Here is a 17,316-nt window from a genome sequence, read left to right as displayed (position 1 = left end):
AAATCATAAACAAAAGGGGAGAACATTCAAAACTGATACCACAGAAATATAAAGGATCATAAGGGTCAGTGAACAATTATACGATAACAAATTAGATAACTCAGAAAAAATGGATAAATTCCTAGAAACATACAACTTACCAAGACTGAATCATGAAGTAATAGGAAGTCTGAACAGATGAATAATGAACATGGCGTTTGCATCAGTAATCACAAATCTCCCAAAAAATAAAAGCCCAGGATCAGATGGCCTCACTGGTAAATTCTATCAACATTTAAAGAAAAATTAGTACCAGTCCTTCTTCTGAAACTCTTCAAGAATATAGAAGATGACAAAACACTCTAAACTCATTGTATTAGGCCAGTGTTACCAGGATACCAAAAAGCACACAACACCACCACAGAAAAAGAAAATTACAGACCAATATCTTTGATGAATATGGATGCAAAACTCCTAAATAAGATATCAGAAAACTGAATTCAACAATACATTAAAAGGATCATACACCACAATCAAGTGGGATTTATTCCAGAGATGCCAGGATGGTTCAACATCTGCAAATCATTCAACGTCATACACCCCATTAACAAGAGGAAGGATAAAAATCATATGATCATTTCAAAAGATAAAGAAAAAGCATCTGACAAAATTCAACATCCATTTCTGATAAAATCTCTCAACAAAGTGGCTATAGGTGGAACATATCTCAGCATAATAAAGGCCATATATGACAAATTCACAGCTAACATCACACTCAGTGGAAAAAAGCTGAAAGCTTTTCCTCTAAGAACAGGAGCAACATAGGAGGCCCAACCTACCACTTTTATTTAGCATTGTATTGGATGTCCTAGCCAGAGCAATTAGACAATAAAAAAATAAAATAAAATAAAAGGAATCTAAATCAGAAAGGAAGAAGTAAAACCATCTCTATTTGCATAAGCATAATCTTATATACAGAATACCCTAAAGAGTAGTAGAACTGATAAACAAATGCAGTAAAGTTGCAGGATACAAAATCAATATACAAAAATTAATTGGTTTCTATACACCAATAACAAAGTCTCAAAAAGAGAAAAGTTTTTAATAAAAAAATACCATTTATAACAGCATTAGAGAAATTAAAATACTAAAGAACAAAGTTAAACAAGGAGGTAGGAGACCTGTACACCTAAAACTACAAGGCTTTGATAATTCAGTGCAATCCCTATCAAAATTCCAATGACATTTTTTACAGAAATAGAACAAAAAAACCTAAAATGTGTATGTAACAACAAAGACCCCAAATAGCCAAAGCAGTCTTGAGAAAGAACAAAGCTAGAGACATCATGCTCCCTGATTTCAAACTATATTGCAATACTATACTTGTCAAAATGACATTGTATTGGCATAAAGACAAACACAAATATCAGTGGAACAGAACAGAGTGCCCAAAAATAAACCCATGCATATACGGTCAATTAACTTACAACTAAGGAACCAAGAACACATGATGGGGAAAGGACACTCTCTTCAATAAATGGTGCTAGGACAACTAAGAAGCCACAAGCAAAAGAATGAAACTGGACCACCTTCTTACACCATACACAAAAATCAACCCCAAATGGATTAAAAACTTGAATGTAAGACCTAAAACGTGAAATTACTAGAAAAAATATAGGTGGTAAGCTTCTTGACACCAGTTGTGTCAATTAATTTTTTAAATTTGATATCATAAAGAAAAATCAATAAATGGCTTATGCATAGCAAAGGAAACCATCAACAAAATGAAAATAAAACCTACTAAATGAGAGAAAATATTTGCAAGTCATATATCTGGTAAGGGTTTAATATCCAAAATATTAAGAACGCATATAACTTAATAGCAAAAAACCAAACAATCTGATTGAAAAATGGTCAGAGGATCTGAATAAACAATTTTCCACAGAAAACATACAGATGGCCAACAGGTACATGAAAAGGTGCTGAACATCACTAACCATCACAGAAATGCAAATCCAAACCACATAGAGCTATCACCTCACACCTGTTAGAATGGCAAGAAATAAATGTTGGCGAGGGTGTGGAGAAAAGAAACCCCCGTACACAGCAGGTGAGAATGTAAACTGATGTAGCCACTATATAAAACAGTATGGAAGTTTGTCAAAAAAATTAAAACTACAATCTGATCCAGCAACTAAACTTCTGGGTATTTGTCCAAAGGAAACAAAATCACTATTGTGAAAAGAAAGCTGCACTTCCCTGTACGTTGCAGCATTATATACAATAGCCAAGACATGGAAACAATTTATAAATCCATGTATCCATCAATGGATGAATGGAAGAAGAAAATGTGATACACACAGTGGAATATTATTCAGCCACAAAAAGAAGTAAATCTTGCCACTTGCAATAATATGGAAGGGACTTGAGGGCATTTTGCTAAGTGAAATAAGTCAGTGAAAGACAAATACTGTTTGATTCCACTTATATGTGGAGGGAGGAAGGAAGGGAGAAAGAAACAGAGAAAGAGAGAGAGAGAGAGAAAGGGAGGGAGGGAGGAAGACAGAGAAAGAAGAAAGAAAGAAAGAAAGAAAGAAAAAGAAAGAAAGAAAGAAAGAAAGAAAGAAAGAAAGAAAGAAAGAAAGAAAGAAAGAAAGAGAAAGAAAGAAAGGAAGGAAGGAAGGAAGGGAAAGAAAGGAGAGAAAGAAAGGCGTGAACTCACAGAGAACAGCGAGAAGCAGTAGGTGCGTAAAATGGGTGATGGAGGTCAAAAGGTACAAAATTCTGAATGAAAACAGAAATCAACCACAGAAAGAAAAATGTGAAAAGAACAAACATGGGGAGACTAAACAACATGCTACTTAAAAATCAATGAGTCAACGATGAAATCAAAAAAGGAATCAGAAAATACTTCAAGGCAAACGAAAATGATAACACAACCTTACAAAATCTATGGGATACAGCAAAACAGTGTTAAGAGAAAAGTACATAGGGATACAGGCCTTCCTCAAGAAACAAGTAAAATCTCAAATAAACAACCTAACCTACCACCTAAAAGAATTAGAAAAAGAAGAACAAACAAAACCCAAAGTCAGCAGAAGACAAGAAATTATAAGATCAGAGATTGAATAAATAAAATAGATTAAAAAAAACCCAGAAAAGATCAATAAAACCAAGAGCTGTTTATTTTGAAAAGATAAAATCGAAAAACCTCTAGCTAAGCACACCAAGAAGAAAAGAGAGAGGACCCAAATAAAGAAAATAAGAAATGAAAGAGATGTAACAACAACCAATACCACAGAGATACAAAAAATCATACAGAATACTATGAAGAGCTGTATGCCAAAACACTGGACAACCTAGAAGAAATGTACATCTCTAAAAATATACAGTCTGCCAAAACTAAGTCAAGAAGAAACAGATCATTTGAACACACCAATCACTAGATGTGAAAGAGAATGTGTAATTTTAAAATTCTGTCAAACAAAAATCCAGGACCAAACTGCTTCACTGGGGATTCTAACAAACAAACAAAGAAGAACTCATAACAATCCTTCTCAAACTATTCTGAAAAAATGAAAGAGGAGGGAACCCTTCCAAATTTATTTTATGAGGCCACCATCACCCAGATACCAAAACCAGACAAAGGCATTACAAAAAAAGAAAATTATAAGCCAATATCTTTGATAAATTTAGATGCAAAAATCCTCAACAAAATATTAGCAAACTGAATCCAACATGACATAAAAAGGACCATGCACCATGATCAACTTGGATTCATTCCAGGGCCAGAAGGATGGTTCAACATACACAAATCAGTCAATGTGATATACCACATTAAAAAAAAGGAAAGGCAAAAACCAGATGATCATCTCAATAGATGCAGAAAAAGTATTTGACAACATTCATTTATGATAAAAATGTTCACCAAAGTAGGTATAGAGAGAGAGGGAACATATTTCAACATATTAAAGGCCGTTTACAGCAAAACAACAGCCAACACAAAATGAACAGTTAAAAGCTGAAAGACTTCCCACTAAATTCAGGAACAAGACAAGGATTCCCACTCTTACCATTTCTATTTAACATAGCATTGACAGTCTTAGCCACAGCAATCAGATAAGAAAAGAAATAAAAGGTATCCAAATTGGAAGGAAAGAGATAAAACTGTCATTAATTGCAGATGACATGATACTCAATATAGAGAACCCTAAAATTGCCACATAAAAACTATTAGAACTAATAAATGAATTCAGCAAGATAGCAGGATAAAAGACCACTATACACAAATTGGTTTCTTTACACTAATAATGATATACCAACAAGAAGAAGTAAAAAAAAAACAATCCCATTTGAAATGGTGTAAAAAAATAAAAAAAAATACCTAGGAAGAAACTTAACCAAGGAGATGAAGATCTATACATTGAAAACTATAAAACACTGATAAAGGAAACTGAAGATCATTCAACGATGAAATGGAATGCCCATGGATTGGAAGAATTAATATAATTAAAATGGCCATACTACCCATTAAATCTATAGATTTAATGCAATTCCTAACCAAATACCTATGACATTAGTCACAGAGCTAGAACAAATATTCCTAAAATTTATATGGAACAACAAAAGACCCTAAATTGCAAAAGCAATCTTGAGACAGAAGAACAGAGCTGGAAATAACATGCTCCCTGACATTAGACTACATTACAGAGCTACAGTAATTAAAACAGCATGGTACTGGAACAAAAACAAATATATAGCTCAATGGTACAAAATAGAGAGTCCATAAATAAACCCATGCACCTACAGTCAATCTTTGACAGAGGAGGCAAGTATATAAGATGGAGAAAAGACAGTTTCTTCAACAAGTAGTGATGGGAAAGCTGGATAGCTGTGTGTAAATCAGTGAAATTAGAACACTCCCTCACACCATATACAAGAATAAACTCAAAATGTTTTAAACACCTAAATATAAGACAAGACACCATAAAAATCCTAGAAGAGAACATAGGCAAAACATTCTAGGACATAAATTGAAGCAATATTTTCTTAGGTCAATATTCAAAAACAAAAGAAATAAAAGCAAAAATAAAAAATGGGACCTAATTAAACTTAAAAGCTTTTGCACATCAAAGGAAACCATCAACAAAACCAAAAGACAACCTATCGAATGGGAGAAAAATATCTGCAAATGATGCTACCAACAAGGAGTTAATATCTAAAATATACAAGCAGGTCATGGAACTCAATATTAAAAAAAAAAATCCAATTAAAAAATGGGCAGAAGACCTAAGTAGACATTTCTCCAAAGAAGATGCACAACATAACTAATTATTAGAGAAATCAAAACCACAATGAAGTATCACCTCACACCTGTCAGAATGACTATCATCATGAAGTCCACAAATAATACATGTTGGAGAGGGTATGGAAAAAGGGAACCCTCCTACATTGTTGGTGGGTATGTAAATTGGTGCTGCCACTATGGAAAACAGTATGGAGATGCTTTAAAAAACTAAAAACAGAGCTACCATATGATCCAGCAATCCCACTCCTGGGCATATATCCAGAAAAGACAAAAACTCTAATTCAAAAAGATACATGAACCTCAATGTTCACAGCAGTGCTATTTACAATAGGCAAGACATGGAAATGACCCAAGTGCCCATCAGGAGACGGTTGGCTTAAGAAGATGTGGCATACACACACACACACACACACACACACACACACACATATAAATGAGTCATAAAACAGAATGACATAATGCCATTTACAGCAACATGAACAGACCTAGAGATTATTATACTTAGTTAAGTAAGTCAGACAAAGACAAATACTATATGATATCACTTTTATGTGGAATCTAAAAAAAAAATGAATCTATATACAAAACAGAAACAGACTCACAGACATAGAAGACAAACTTATGGTTACCACAGGGGAGGGACTAATTAGGAGTATGGGATTAACAGATTCAAACTACTATACATAAAATAGATAAGCAACAAGGTTTTACTCTATATCTCGGAATTATATTCAGTATCTTGTAATAACCTATAATGGAATATAATCAGAAAAAATAACTGAGTCATTATGCTGTACACTTGAAACTAACACACTATTGTAAATCAACCATAATTTATAATATTTTAATTCTTCAATTTAATAAATAAATATATATATTTTAAAATACAAATTATAGTTATAAAATAAAGAATTCGTGGGGACTTAATGTACAGAATGATAAATAGAGTTAATAATACCATAATGTATATTTGAAACTTGCTAGAAGAATAAAGCTTAAAAGGTCTGACCACAAAAAAATAAAGCTTGTAACTACGTGTGGTGATGGATTTTAAGTAGAAGTATTGTAGTGATCATTTTAGCTTTATTATTGTAGTATTTTAAAGTTATTAATAATGCTTTTCCATTCAATGATTACATAAAATCTATGCTAATATTCTATTCACCATTTTATTTAATAATAAAAAACTCAGAATATTGGGGGGAAATATCAAAAAGTATCACTACTGTAATTAGTGATATAGGTCACAAATATACAGTGAAAACATTATCCCAAACACACAAACATAGAATAAATATTTCGCTCTCAAAGGAATACAATAGATTCTAATAGTCAGAGGATATTACAAACTTTGAAAGTTTCAATACTGTAAATAAATATCAATATACAGATATTATTGTAGCTGTAGCCTACAATCAACATTTTGGTTATTTAATGGAATTTCTAAACTTTAGTCATGTGCATGCGTGAACACACACACTTGTGGACACCATAAACAAAAATTTAATAATCAACTCTAGTAACCAGTTACCTTGGCAATAATAACTTCTTTCTTCAGAATCTTCATAGCATAGTATTTTCCACTTGCTTTCTCTCGAACCAAAATAACTTTCCCAAAAGTGCCTTTACCTAGTAGTTTCAAATAGTCAAAATCATTCATTGTCTGAAAAATACAAATGAAAATACATAATATGAAACATTTGATGCAATTTATTTGTAAACTTATATGTATATATTTGCATTATCTACTCAAAATCAAATTTTACCAACTTCTAAGCACACTTAAATGATGAAGAATCAGAATGGCATTGGCTTTCTCATCACCAATCATGGATGCTGGAAATAATTTAAGCAATTCTCAGATAGTGGAGACAATAATTTTAAACGTAGAATCTCACAACTACTCAAATTATTAGTAAGGGCAAAGGGAAAATAAAATCATTTTCACTCACTTCCAAGAACTCAAGTTTCTAAGGATTTAGTAGTGCCACTACTCCCAGACAATGTGACAATCAAAAATGTCCTCCACAAACATTTCCAAATATATCTAAGAGAAAAGGATTGAAGGGAGTGTTTGAGAATGTACTATATCAAAATAAGGATGGACTCCAAGAAAGAGAAAGATACATGTATAAGAAATGTTGAAAACAATTCTGAAGCCCAGTGCAAAGAAACAGAAGAACAACAGCAATATATCTTCTGAGAAAGCAACTGGTCCAATGCAGAAGAAGGAGTCATGGAACTCTGAGAATGTCTTTAATCTGCCTGTTTTCAGTTTCATTTCTCATTCCCATTTCTAAGTAGTAGGTGATTACCAGGATTTTGCCAAGCAGAATTACTATTGCTCCCCATAGCCCTCTCTATGAATGCTTTTCCTACTCTATTTATCCACAAACTTCCAAAATTTTGATAATGTTTCTCCACTAGTGTCCTTCCCTCATACAGCTTTTCATTTTTGTGGACTTGTCCCTTTTAAAAATTCCTCTGCTATTATTTTAATAGGCTTTTAGATGAAAGAGGAGGTATGCTCAGTTTATCATCTTAAATTTAAATTCAGTTTAGAGGGATTTAAAAATAACAATTTAAGGATCTGGGGTTTTATCCTACCAACAATCAGAAGTTATTGAAGATTTTTGTGCCTTTTTAGAAGTATTTCTTTCCTCTTTACCACCCATTTGAAGTAAATGTCAGAAATGTCTCAAACCGATGACCTCAGCTTCTACCTTAAGAAACTAGAAAAACAGCAAATTAAACCCAAAAGAATTAGAAGAAAAAAATAATAAAGATCAGGGCAGAAATCAATTAGGGACTTCCCCAGTGGTCCAGTGGTTAAGAATGCATGCTTCCATTGCAGGGGGTACGGGTTTGATCCCTGGTCAAGGAAGTGGATTCCTACATGCTGTGTGCATGGCACAATGTGGCCAAAAAAAAAAAAAAAAGAAAGAAAAGAAAAAATAAATCAATTAAATTTTAAGAAGAAATAAAAGGAGACGAGGTCACGATGGCGGAGGAGTAGGAGGACGTGGAGTTCATCTCTCCCTACAAATGCATCAAGAATACATCTACAAATGGAACAAGTCTCACAGAGCTCAGGCTGAAAGTTAGCAGAGGACCTCGGTCACCTAAAAGGACAAGAAATCCCCATGTAACTGGGGAGGATGAAAGAAAGAAGAAGCAAAAAAGAAGAGAAGAGGTTGCCACATCTTGGGAAGCCCCTCACCGCAGGGAGATCAGTTGGCACAGAAGAGGAGTTTCGGGGACTATTGGAAGAGAGTGCAGCACCCGGTCTGTGGCAGGCAGGACAGAGTGAGACCTACACAGATGGTCTGTGTCACAGCCCTGTGTGCCCCAGCCTGAGACGTGTGTCCCAGTGTGGAAAGGGGCTGGGTGCTGGAATATGGGATTTGGGGAGCAAATCCAGTGAGAGGATTGCTGTTGGCTGTGAGGAGACAGCATGAGGAGACGGGAGTGAGGAAATCCACAACTGGGAATGCTTGTGGAGGAAACTCAGACTGCCATAGCAGGAAAGGGCCATTGTTAAGTGACACAGAAGGGGAGGAGCTGCCATTGCAGCCTTTCTCCCCATGCACTGGCCCTTGCCTCCCTGGGCACTAAGAAGGGCCCCCAAGGGGGCCAGCTCTCTCACGGCCTCTGGCTTCCCTACATGCCTCATCAATGCCAGGGAAGGCTCTCTTGCACCCATGGTCGAGCACTACGAAGGGCCACCACTGGGGCCAACTATTTCATGCCTGCGGCCACCAGTTTCCCCATGCACCCGTTGCCACCAGGGGTCCCGTGACCCTGGCTGCTACACAGCCTCTGAGCCCCCTCCTCGCCAGGGCAAACTCATATGCTCCAGGGCAGCCTCACAAGCAGACCCACACACAGAGGTGGGGTTGTAACCACAGCTAAGCCCCAGGGGACATCAACTAAGGAAGAAAAGCTGAAATCTCTCCTTGTAGCTGTGCAAACTGTGAAATGACATCTCCAAGACTAGCCTTGTACACTCAGAGCCTACAGAACATCTGAACAAACAAGCAGTGCTCCCACAGAAAACACAGGCTTAGCTTTAGCAGCTGTAGATTCTGTTGGCACATACACATCTAGGTTGGGCCAGGCTAAGGATGGAAAATGCACCATAGCCCAACAGTGGGTCCAGATACATGATTACTGCAATCCTGGGACCTGACTTCAGTGGATCTCTGTAAATTTAAGAAAACTGAAATCATATCAAGCATCTTTTGCGACCACAACACTACGGGATTAGATATCAATTACAGGAAAAAAACTGTAAAAACAACAAACACATGGAGGCCAAACAATACGTTACTAAATAACCAATGGACCACTGAAGAAATCAAAGAGGAAATAAAAACATATCTAGAGACAAACGATAATGAAAGAATGATGATCCAAAACCTATGGGGTGCAGCAAAAGCAGTTCTAAGAGGGAATTTTATAGCGATACAATCTTAACTCAGGAAACAAGAGAAACCTCAAGTAAACAATCTACCTTTCCACTTAACACAACTCAACAAAAAAGAACAAACAAAACCTAAAGTTAGTAGAAGGAAAGAAATCATAAAGATCAGAGCAGAAATAAATGAAATAGAGACAAAGGAAACAAAAGCAAAGATCAATGAAACTAAAAGCTGGTTCTTTGAGAAGACTAATAAAATTGATAAACCTTTAGCCAGACTCATAAGGAAAAGAGGGAGAGGACTCAAATCAATAAAATTAGAAATGAAAAAGGAGAAGTTACAAATGACACCACAGAAATACAAAGGATCATAAGAGACTACTACAAGCAACTCTATGCCAATAAAATGGATAACCTAGAAGCAACAGACAAATCCTTAGAAAGGTACAATCTCTTAAGACTGAAACAGAAAGAAATAGAAAACATGAACAGACTAATCACAAGTACTGAAATTGAAACTGTGATTAAAAAACTTCCAACAAACAAAGGTCCAGGACCAGATGGCTTCACAGGTGAATTCTATCAAATATTTAGAGAAGAGTTAACATTTATCCTTCTGAAACTATTCCAAACAATTGAAGAGAAAAGAATACTCCCAAACTTGCTCAACAACACCACCATCACCCTGATACCAAAAGCAGACGAAGATAACACAAAAAAAGAAAATTACAGGCCAATATCACTGATGAACATACACACAAAAATATTCAACAAAATATTAGCAAATCAAATTCAACAACACATTCAAAGGATCATAAAGATGGCAGACTACAAGGACATGGAGTTCGCATATCCTCACAACTAGGGCACCTACCATGTGGGGGACCACGGAAACCTAAGGGGACAGGAGGAACACCACAGCAACAGAGTAAGACGTGGGGGGGAGGGAGGAGGGAGGAGAAGTGGAGGCAGGATGGAACTGGAGCCTTGGAGGGGCGGCTGGGGGAGGGAAGGGGTTCCCACTCTTAGGAAGCCCACCCACAGTGAGGGGATCAACAAGGATGGCGAAAGACTATCGGGAGAACAAAGGATTGGAAGGGAATGCAGCCAGTGTTTCCCCTGCCCACTTGGGCCCCAGAAAGCCTGCTGAGGTCCTAATCATCTGATCTCTGTGGTTCCCTCCAGCCATGCTAAGTATAAGCCCCGCCCCCACCCAGAACCTTACCTCTGCACTTCACACTCCAAGACCCCCTCCGACCAAGTTGGGCCTAAACCTTGCCCCCGCACCTCCACCAAGTGCCTTACCTCTGAACTCTGCACTCCGAGGCCCTCTCCAGCAGTGCTGAATATTCAGGTTGCATGGGTCCTGAGCCTAGGTCCCGCCCCCTGCCTAAACCTCGCTCTCAACTAAGCCCCGCCCCACCCCCACAGCCAAGGCCTTTTCCAGCATTTTTTTTTCTTTTTAAGGTTGTGGTTCCATTTTATTTTGTTGTTTCATTTTTATTTTTTCAAATAAATTTTGAAATTTTTCTAATTTTATTTTATTCTTTATACATTGTTATTGTTCTGCTCATTTTGCATTTCTCCCGCCCACTTATTTTTTCTGTTGTGGTTCTGTTTTACCTTGTTTTAGTTGTTTCACTTATATTTTTTTTCCTAATATATTTTTTTCTAATTTTATTTTATTTTTTATTGTTTGTTTTTGTACTGCTCCTTTTTTTGAATTTTATTTATTTTTTTTCTACAGCAGGTTCTTATTAGTTATCTATTTTATACATATTAGTGTATATATGCCAATCCCAATCTTCCAATTCATCCCACCACCACCAACCCCCACCAGCTGCTTTCCCCCGGTGTCCATAACGTTTGTTCTCTACATCAGTCACTCTATTTGGTCCTTTTATTTTCTTCTCTTTTGCCACACTGCGTGGTTTGAGGGATTTTAGTTCGCAGGCCAGGGATCGGGCCTGAGCTCCTGTGGAGTGTGCGCCAAGCCCAAACCACCAGACTAACAGAGAACCTCAGACCACAGGAAATATTAATCAGACTGAGGTCTCCCGGTAATCCTCATCTCAACACCAAGACCCGGCTCTAAACAAATGCCTGTAAACTCCAGTGCTGGGTGCCTTGGGCCAAAAAGCCAGTAAGACAAGAACACAGCACCACCCAACAAAAAAAATAAGACGACAAAAAAATATGTTACAGACGAAGGAAAAGGTAAAAACCTACAAGACCAAATAACTGAAGAGAAAATAGGCAAGCAATTATGAAAAAGAATTCAGAGTAATGATAATAAAGATGATCCAAAATATCAACAATACAATGGAGGCACGGATCAAGGAAATACAAGATATGGTTAACAAATACCAGGTACAACTAAAAAACAAACAGTGAACAACACAATAACTGAAATGAAAAATACACTAAAAGGAATCAATAGCAGAATAACTGACGCAGAAGAAGGGATAAATGAGCGGGCAGACAGAATGGTGGAAATAACTTCTGAGGAGCAGAATAAAGAAAAGAGGCTGAAAAGAACTGAGGACAGTCTCAGAGACATCTGGGACAACATTAAATTAACCAACATTCGAATTGTAGGGGTCCCAGAAGAAGAACGGAAAGAGAAACGTTCTGAGAAAATATCTGAAGAAATTAGAGTCGAAAACTTCCCTAACATGGGAAAGGAATTAGTCAATCAAGACCAGGAAGTGCAGAGAGTCCCATACTAGATAAATCCTAGGAGAAACATGGCAAGACACATATTAATCAAACTAACAACAACTAAATTCAAAGAAAAAGTATTAAAAACAGTAAGGAAAAAGCAACAAATAACATAGAAGGGAATCCCTATAAGGTTATCAGCTGATTTTTCAGCAGAAACTGCAAGTCAGAAGGGAGTGGCAGGATATATTTAAAGTGATGAAAGGGAAAAACCTACAAGTTATCCTTCTGAAACTATTCCAAACAATTGAAGAGAAAAGAATACTCCCAAACTTGCTCAACAACACCACCATCACCCTGATACCAAAAGCAGACGAAGATAACACAAAAAAAAGAAAATTACAGGCCAATATCACTGATGAACATACACACAAAAATATTCAACAAAATATTAGCAAATCAAATTCAACAACACATTCAAAGGATCATAAAGATGGCAGACTACAAGGACATGGAGTTCGCATATCCTCACAACTAGGGCACCTACCATGTGGGGGACCACGGAAACCTAAGGGGACAGGAGGAACACCACAGCAACAGAGTAAGACGTGGGGGGGAGGGAGGATGAGATCCAGCAAGGATCTCATTCAGATTCGATGGAGAAATCAAAAGGTTTACAGACAAGCAAAAGGTAAGAGAATTCAGCACCACCAAACCAGCTTTACGAAAAATGCTAAAGGAACTTCTCTAGGCAGGAAATGCAAAAGAAGAAAAATACCCACTAAAACAAACCCCGAACAATTAAGAAAATGGTAACAGGAACATACATATCGATAATTGCCTTGAATGTAAACGGATTAAATGCTCCAAGCAAAAGACACAGGCTGGCTGAATGGATACAAAAACAGGACTCATATATGCTGTCTACAAGAGACCCTCTTCAGACCAAAGGACACATACAGACTGAAAGTGAGGAGATGGAAAAAGATATTCCATGCAAAAGAAAATCAAAAGAAAGCTGGAGAAGCAATACTCATATCTGATAAAATAGACTTTAAAATAAAGATTGTTACAAGACATAAGGTAGGACACTACATAGCAATCAAGGGATCAATCTAAGAAGAAAACATAAAAAGTATAAATATTTATGCACTCAACATGGGAGCAACTCAATATATAAGGCAAATACTAACAGCCAAAAAAGGAGAAAAAGACAGTAACACAATTATACTGAGAGACTTTAACACCCCACTAACACCAAAGGACACATCATCCAGCAACAAAATAAATAAGGAAAAACAAACTTTAAATCTCACCATAGACCAGATAGACTTAATTGATATTTATAGTACATTCCACCCAAAAGAAGCAGAATACACCTTCTTCTCAAGTGCACACGGAAGATTCTCCAGGATAGATCACACCTTGGGTAAGAAATCAAGCACTAGAAAATGTTTACCAATTGAAATCGTGTCAGACATCTTTTCCAACCACAATGATATGAGATTAGAAATCAAGTAGAGGAAAAAACTAAAAAACACAAACACATGGAGGCAAAGCACTGCAAAGCTAAAAAACCAAGAGATCACTGAAGAAATCAAAGAGGAAATAAAAAAAAATACATAGAGACAAAGGACAATGAAAACATGATGACACAAAACCTACAGAACTCAGAAAAAGCAGATCTAAGAAGGAAGCTTATAGCAATTCAAACTCACCTCAAGAAACAAAAAAATCTCAAATAAATAATCTAATCTTACACCTAAAGCAACTAGAGAAAGAAGAACAAGGAAAGCCCAAAGTCAGTAGAAGGAAAGAAATCATACAGATCAAAGCAGAAAACAATGAAATAGAAATGAAGAAAACGATAGCAAAGATCAATAAAAACAAAAGTTGGTTCTTTGAGAAGATAAAAAAAAATTGATAAAGCTTTAGCCAGACTCATCAAGAAAAAAGTGAGAGGACTCAAATCTATAAAATTAGAAATGAAAAAGAAGAAATTACAACTGACACTGTAGAAATATACAAAGGATCATAAGAGACTGCTACAAGCAACTCTATGCAAATAAAATGGACAACCTGGAAAAAATGGACTCATTATTGGAAAGGTACAACATTCCAAGACTGAACCAGGAAGAAATAGAAAATATAAACAGACCAATCACAAGCAATGACATTGAAACTGTGATTAAAAATCTTCCAACAAACAAAACTGCAGGACCAAATGGTTTCATAGGTGAATTCCATGAAACACTGAAAGAAGAGCTAACAACTATGCTTCTGAAACTATTCCAAAAAATTGCAGAGGAAGGAACACTCCCAAACTCGTTTAACAAATCCACCATCACCCTGATACCAAAGCCAGAAAAAGATATCACAAAAAAAGAAAATTATGGACCAGTAACACTGATGAACATAGAAGCAAAAATCCTCAACAAAACACTAGCAAACAATCCAACAACACACTAAAAGGTCATGCAACATGATCAAGAGGGTTTTATCCCAGGGATGCAACAATTCTTCAATATATGCAAATCAATCAATGTGATACACCATATTAACAAATTAAAGAAAAACCATATAATCATCAATAGATGCAGAACAAGCTTTTGAGAAATTTCAACACCCATTTATGATAAAAATTCTCCAGAAAGTGAGCATACAAGGAACCTACCTTAACATAATAAAGACCATATATAACAAATACACAGCAAACATCATTCTCAATGGTGAAAAACTGAAAGCATATCCTCTAAGGTCACGAACAAAACAAGGATGTCCACTCTCACCACTATTATTCAACATAGTATTCAAAGTCCTAGACACAGCAATCGGAAGAAAAAGAAATAAAAGGAATACAAATTGGAAAAGAAGTAAAACTGTCACTGTTTGCAGATGACACAATCCTTTACATAGAAAATCCTAAAGATGCCACCAGAAAAACAGCAGAGCTAATCAGTGAATTGGGTAAAGTTGCAGGATACAAAAGTAATGCACAGAAATCTCTTGTATTCGTATGCACTATGAACAAAAGATCAGAAAAACAAATTAAGGAAACAATCACATTTACCACTGCAACAAAAAGAACAAAATACCTAAGGTGGCAAAAGACCTGTACTCCAAAAACTATAAAACACTTATGAAAGAAATCAAAGATGGCAAAAACAAATGGAGAGATAAACCATGCTGCTTGATTGGAAGAATCAATATTATGAAAAGGACTATACTACCAAAAGTAATCTACAGGTTCAGTGCAATCTCCATCAAAATACCAAGGGCATTTTTCACAGAATTAGAAGAAAATATTTTACAATTTGTATGGAAACACAAAAGACCCTGAATAGCCAAAGCAATCTTGAGAAAGAAACACAGAGCTGAAGGAATCAGGCTCCCTGACTTCAGACTATACTATAAAGCCACAGTAAACAAGACAGTGTGGTACTAGCACAAAAACAGAAATATAGATCAACAGAACAGGATTGAAAGCCCAGAGATAAACCCACGCACATATGGTCACCTAATCTATGACAAAGGAGGCAAGAATATAAGATGGAGAAAAAAATCCTCTTCAATAAGTGGTGCTGGGAAAAGTGGACAACTACATATGAAAGAATGAAATCAGAACACTGCCTAACACCATGCACAAAAATAAACTCAAAATGGATTAAAGACCTAAATGTAAGACTGGACACTATAAAATTTTTGGAGGAAAACATAGGAAGAACACTTTCTGACATAAATCACAGCAACATCTTTTATGACCCATCTCCTAGAGTAATGAAAATAAAAACAAAAATAAGCAACTGTGACCTAATTAAACATAAAAGCTTTTGCACAGCAAAGGAAACAATAAACAAGACAAAAAGACAACCCTCAGATTGTGAGAAAATATTTGCAAAAGAAGCAAGAGACAAGGGATTAATTTCCAAAATATACAAACAGCTCATGCAGCTCAATAGACATTTCACCAAAGAGGACACACAGATGGCCAAGAGGCACATGAAAAGATGCTCAACAGCACTAATTATTAAAGAAATACAAATCAACATCACAATGAGGTATCACCTCACACCGGTTCAGAATGGCCATCATCAAAAAATCTACAAACAATAAATGCTGGAGAGGGTGTGGAGAAAAAGGAACACTCTTGCATTGTTGGTGGGAATGTAAATTGATATGGCCACTGTGGAGAACGGTATGGCAGTTCCTGAAAAAACTAAAAATAGAACTAGTATATGACCCAGCAATCCCACTACTGGGCATATACCTAGAGAAAACCGTAATTCAAAGAGTCACAGGGACTTACTTGGTGGCACAGTGGTTAAGAATCCACCTGCCAATGCAGGGGACACAGGTTCGATCCCTGGTCTGGGAGGATCCCACATGCCATGGAGCACTAAGCCCGTTCACTGCAGCTACTGAAGCCTGCGCACCTAGAGCTCATGCTCCACAACAAAAGAAAACACCACAATGAGAAGCCTGTGTTACACAACAAAGAGCAGCCCCCGCTCACCACAACTAGAGAAAGCCTGTGCACAGCAACGAAGACCCAATGCAGCTAAAAATAAATTAATAAAATAAATTAATATTAAAAAAATGTCACATGTACCCCAATGTTCACTCCCGTACTACTTACAATAACCAGGACATGGAAACAACCTAAATATCTACCAACAGATGAAAACATAAAGAAGATGTGGTACATATATATAATGGAATATTACTCAGCCAGAAAAAGAAATAAAATTGGGTCATTTGTAGTGATGTGGATGGACCTACCATCTGTCATACAGAGTGAAGTAAGTCAGATAGAGAAAAACAAATATTGTATATTAACACATATATGTGGAATCTAGAAAAATGGTACACATGAACCTATTTTCAGGTCAGGAATAGAGACACAGATGTAGAGAATGCACCTGTGGACACAGTGGGGGAAGGGGAGGGT

The 17,316-nt window shown here is 36.4% G+C and overlaps 1 protein-coding gene across 3 annotated transcripts in view; it reads right to left on the bottom strand.

Annotated features, from left to right (window-relative positions):
• AKT3 (AKT serine/threonine kinase 3) overlaps window positions 1-17,316 on the bottom strand; it is a 397,863-nt gene that overhangs the window by 150,960 nt on the left and 229,587 nt on the right. For all 3 annotated transcript variants that reach the window (XM_027122450.1, XM_027122451.1, XM_027122452.1), the window contains one exon: window positions 6,819-6,950. In XM_027122450.1, coding sequence (XP_026978251.1) covers window positions 6,819-6,950 — 132 coding nt within the window. The remainder of the gene's footprint in view (window positions 1-6,818; window positions 6,951-17,316) is intronic.

The sequence above is a fragment of the Aethalodelphis obliquidens genome, unplaced genomic scaffold (genome assembly GCF_003676395.1).
Source record: "Aethalodelphis obliquidens isolate GAN/ISIS:26980383/991018 unplaced genomic scaffold, ASM367639v1 scaffold24, whole genome shotgun sequence".
Taxonomy (NCBI): Eukaryota; Metazoa; Chordata; class Mammalia; order Artiodactyla; family Delphinidae; genus Aethalodelphis; species Aethalodelphis obliquidens.
Note: the sequence above shows the minus strand (reverse complement) of the source record. Positions and strands in the feature narration are given on the sequence as shown.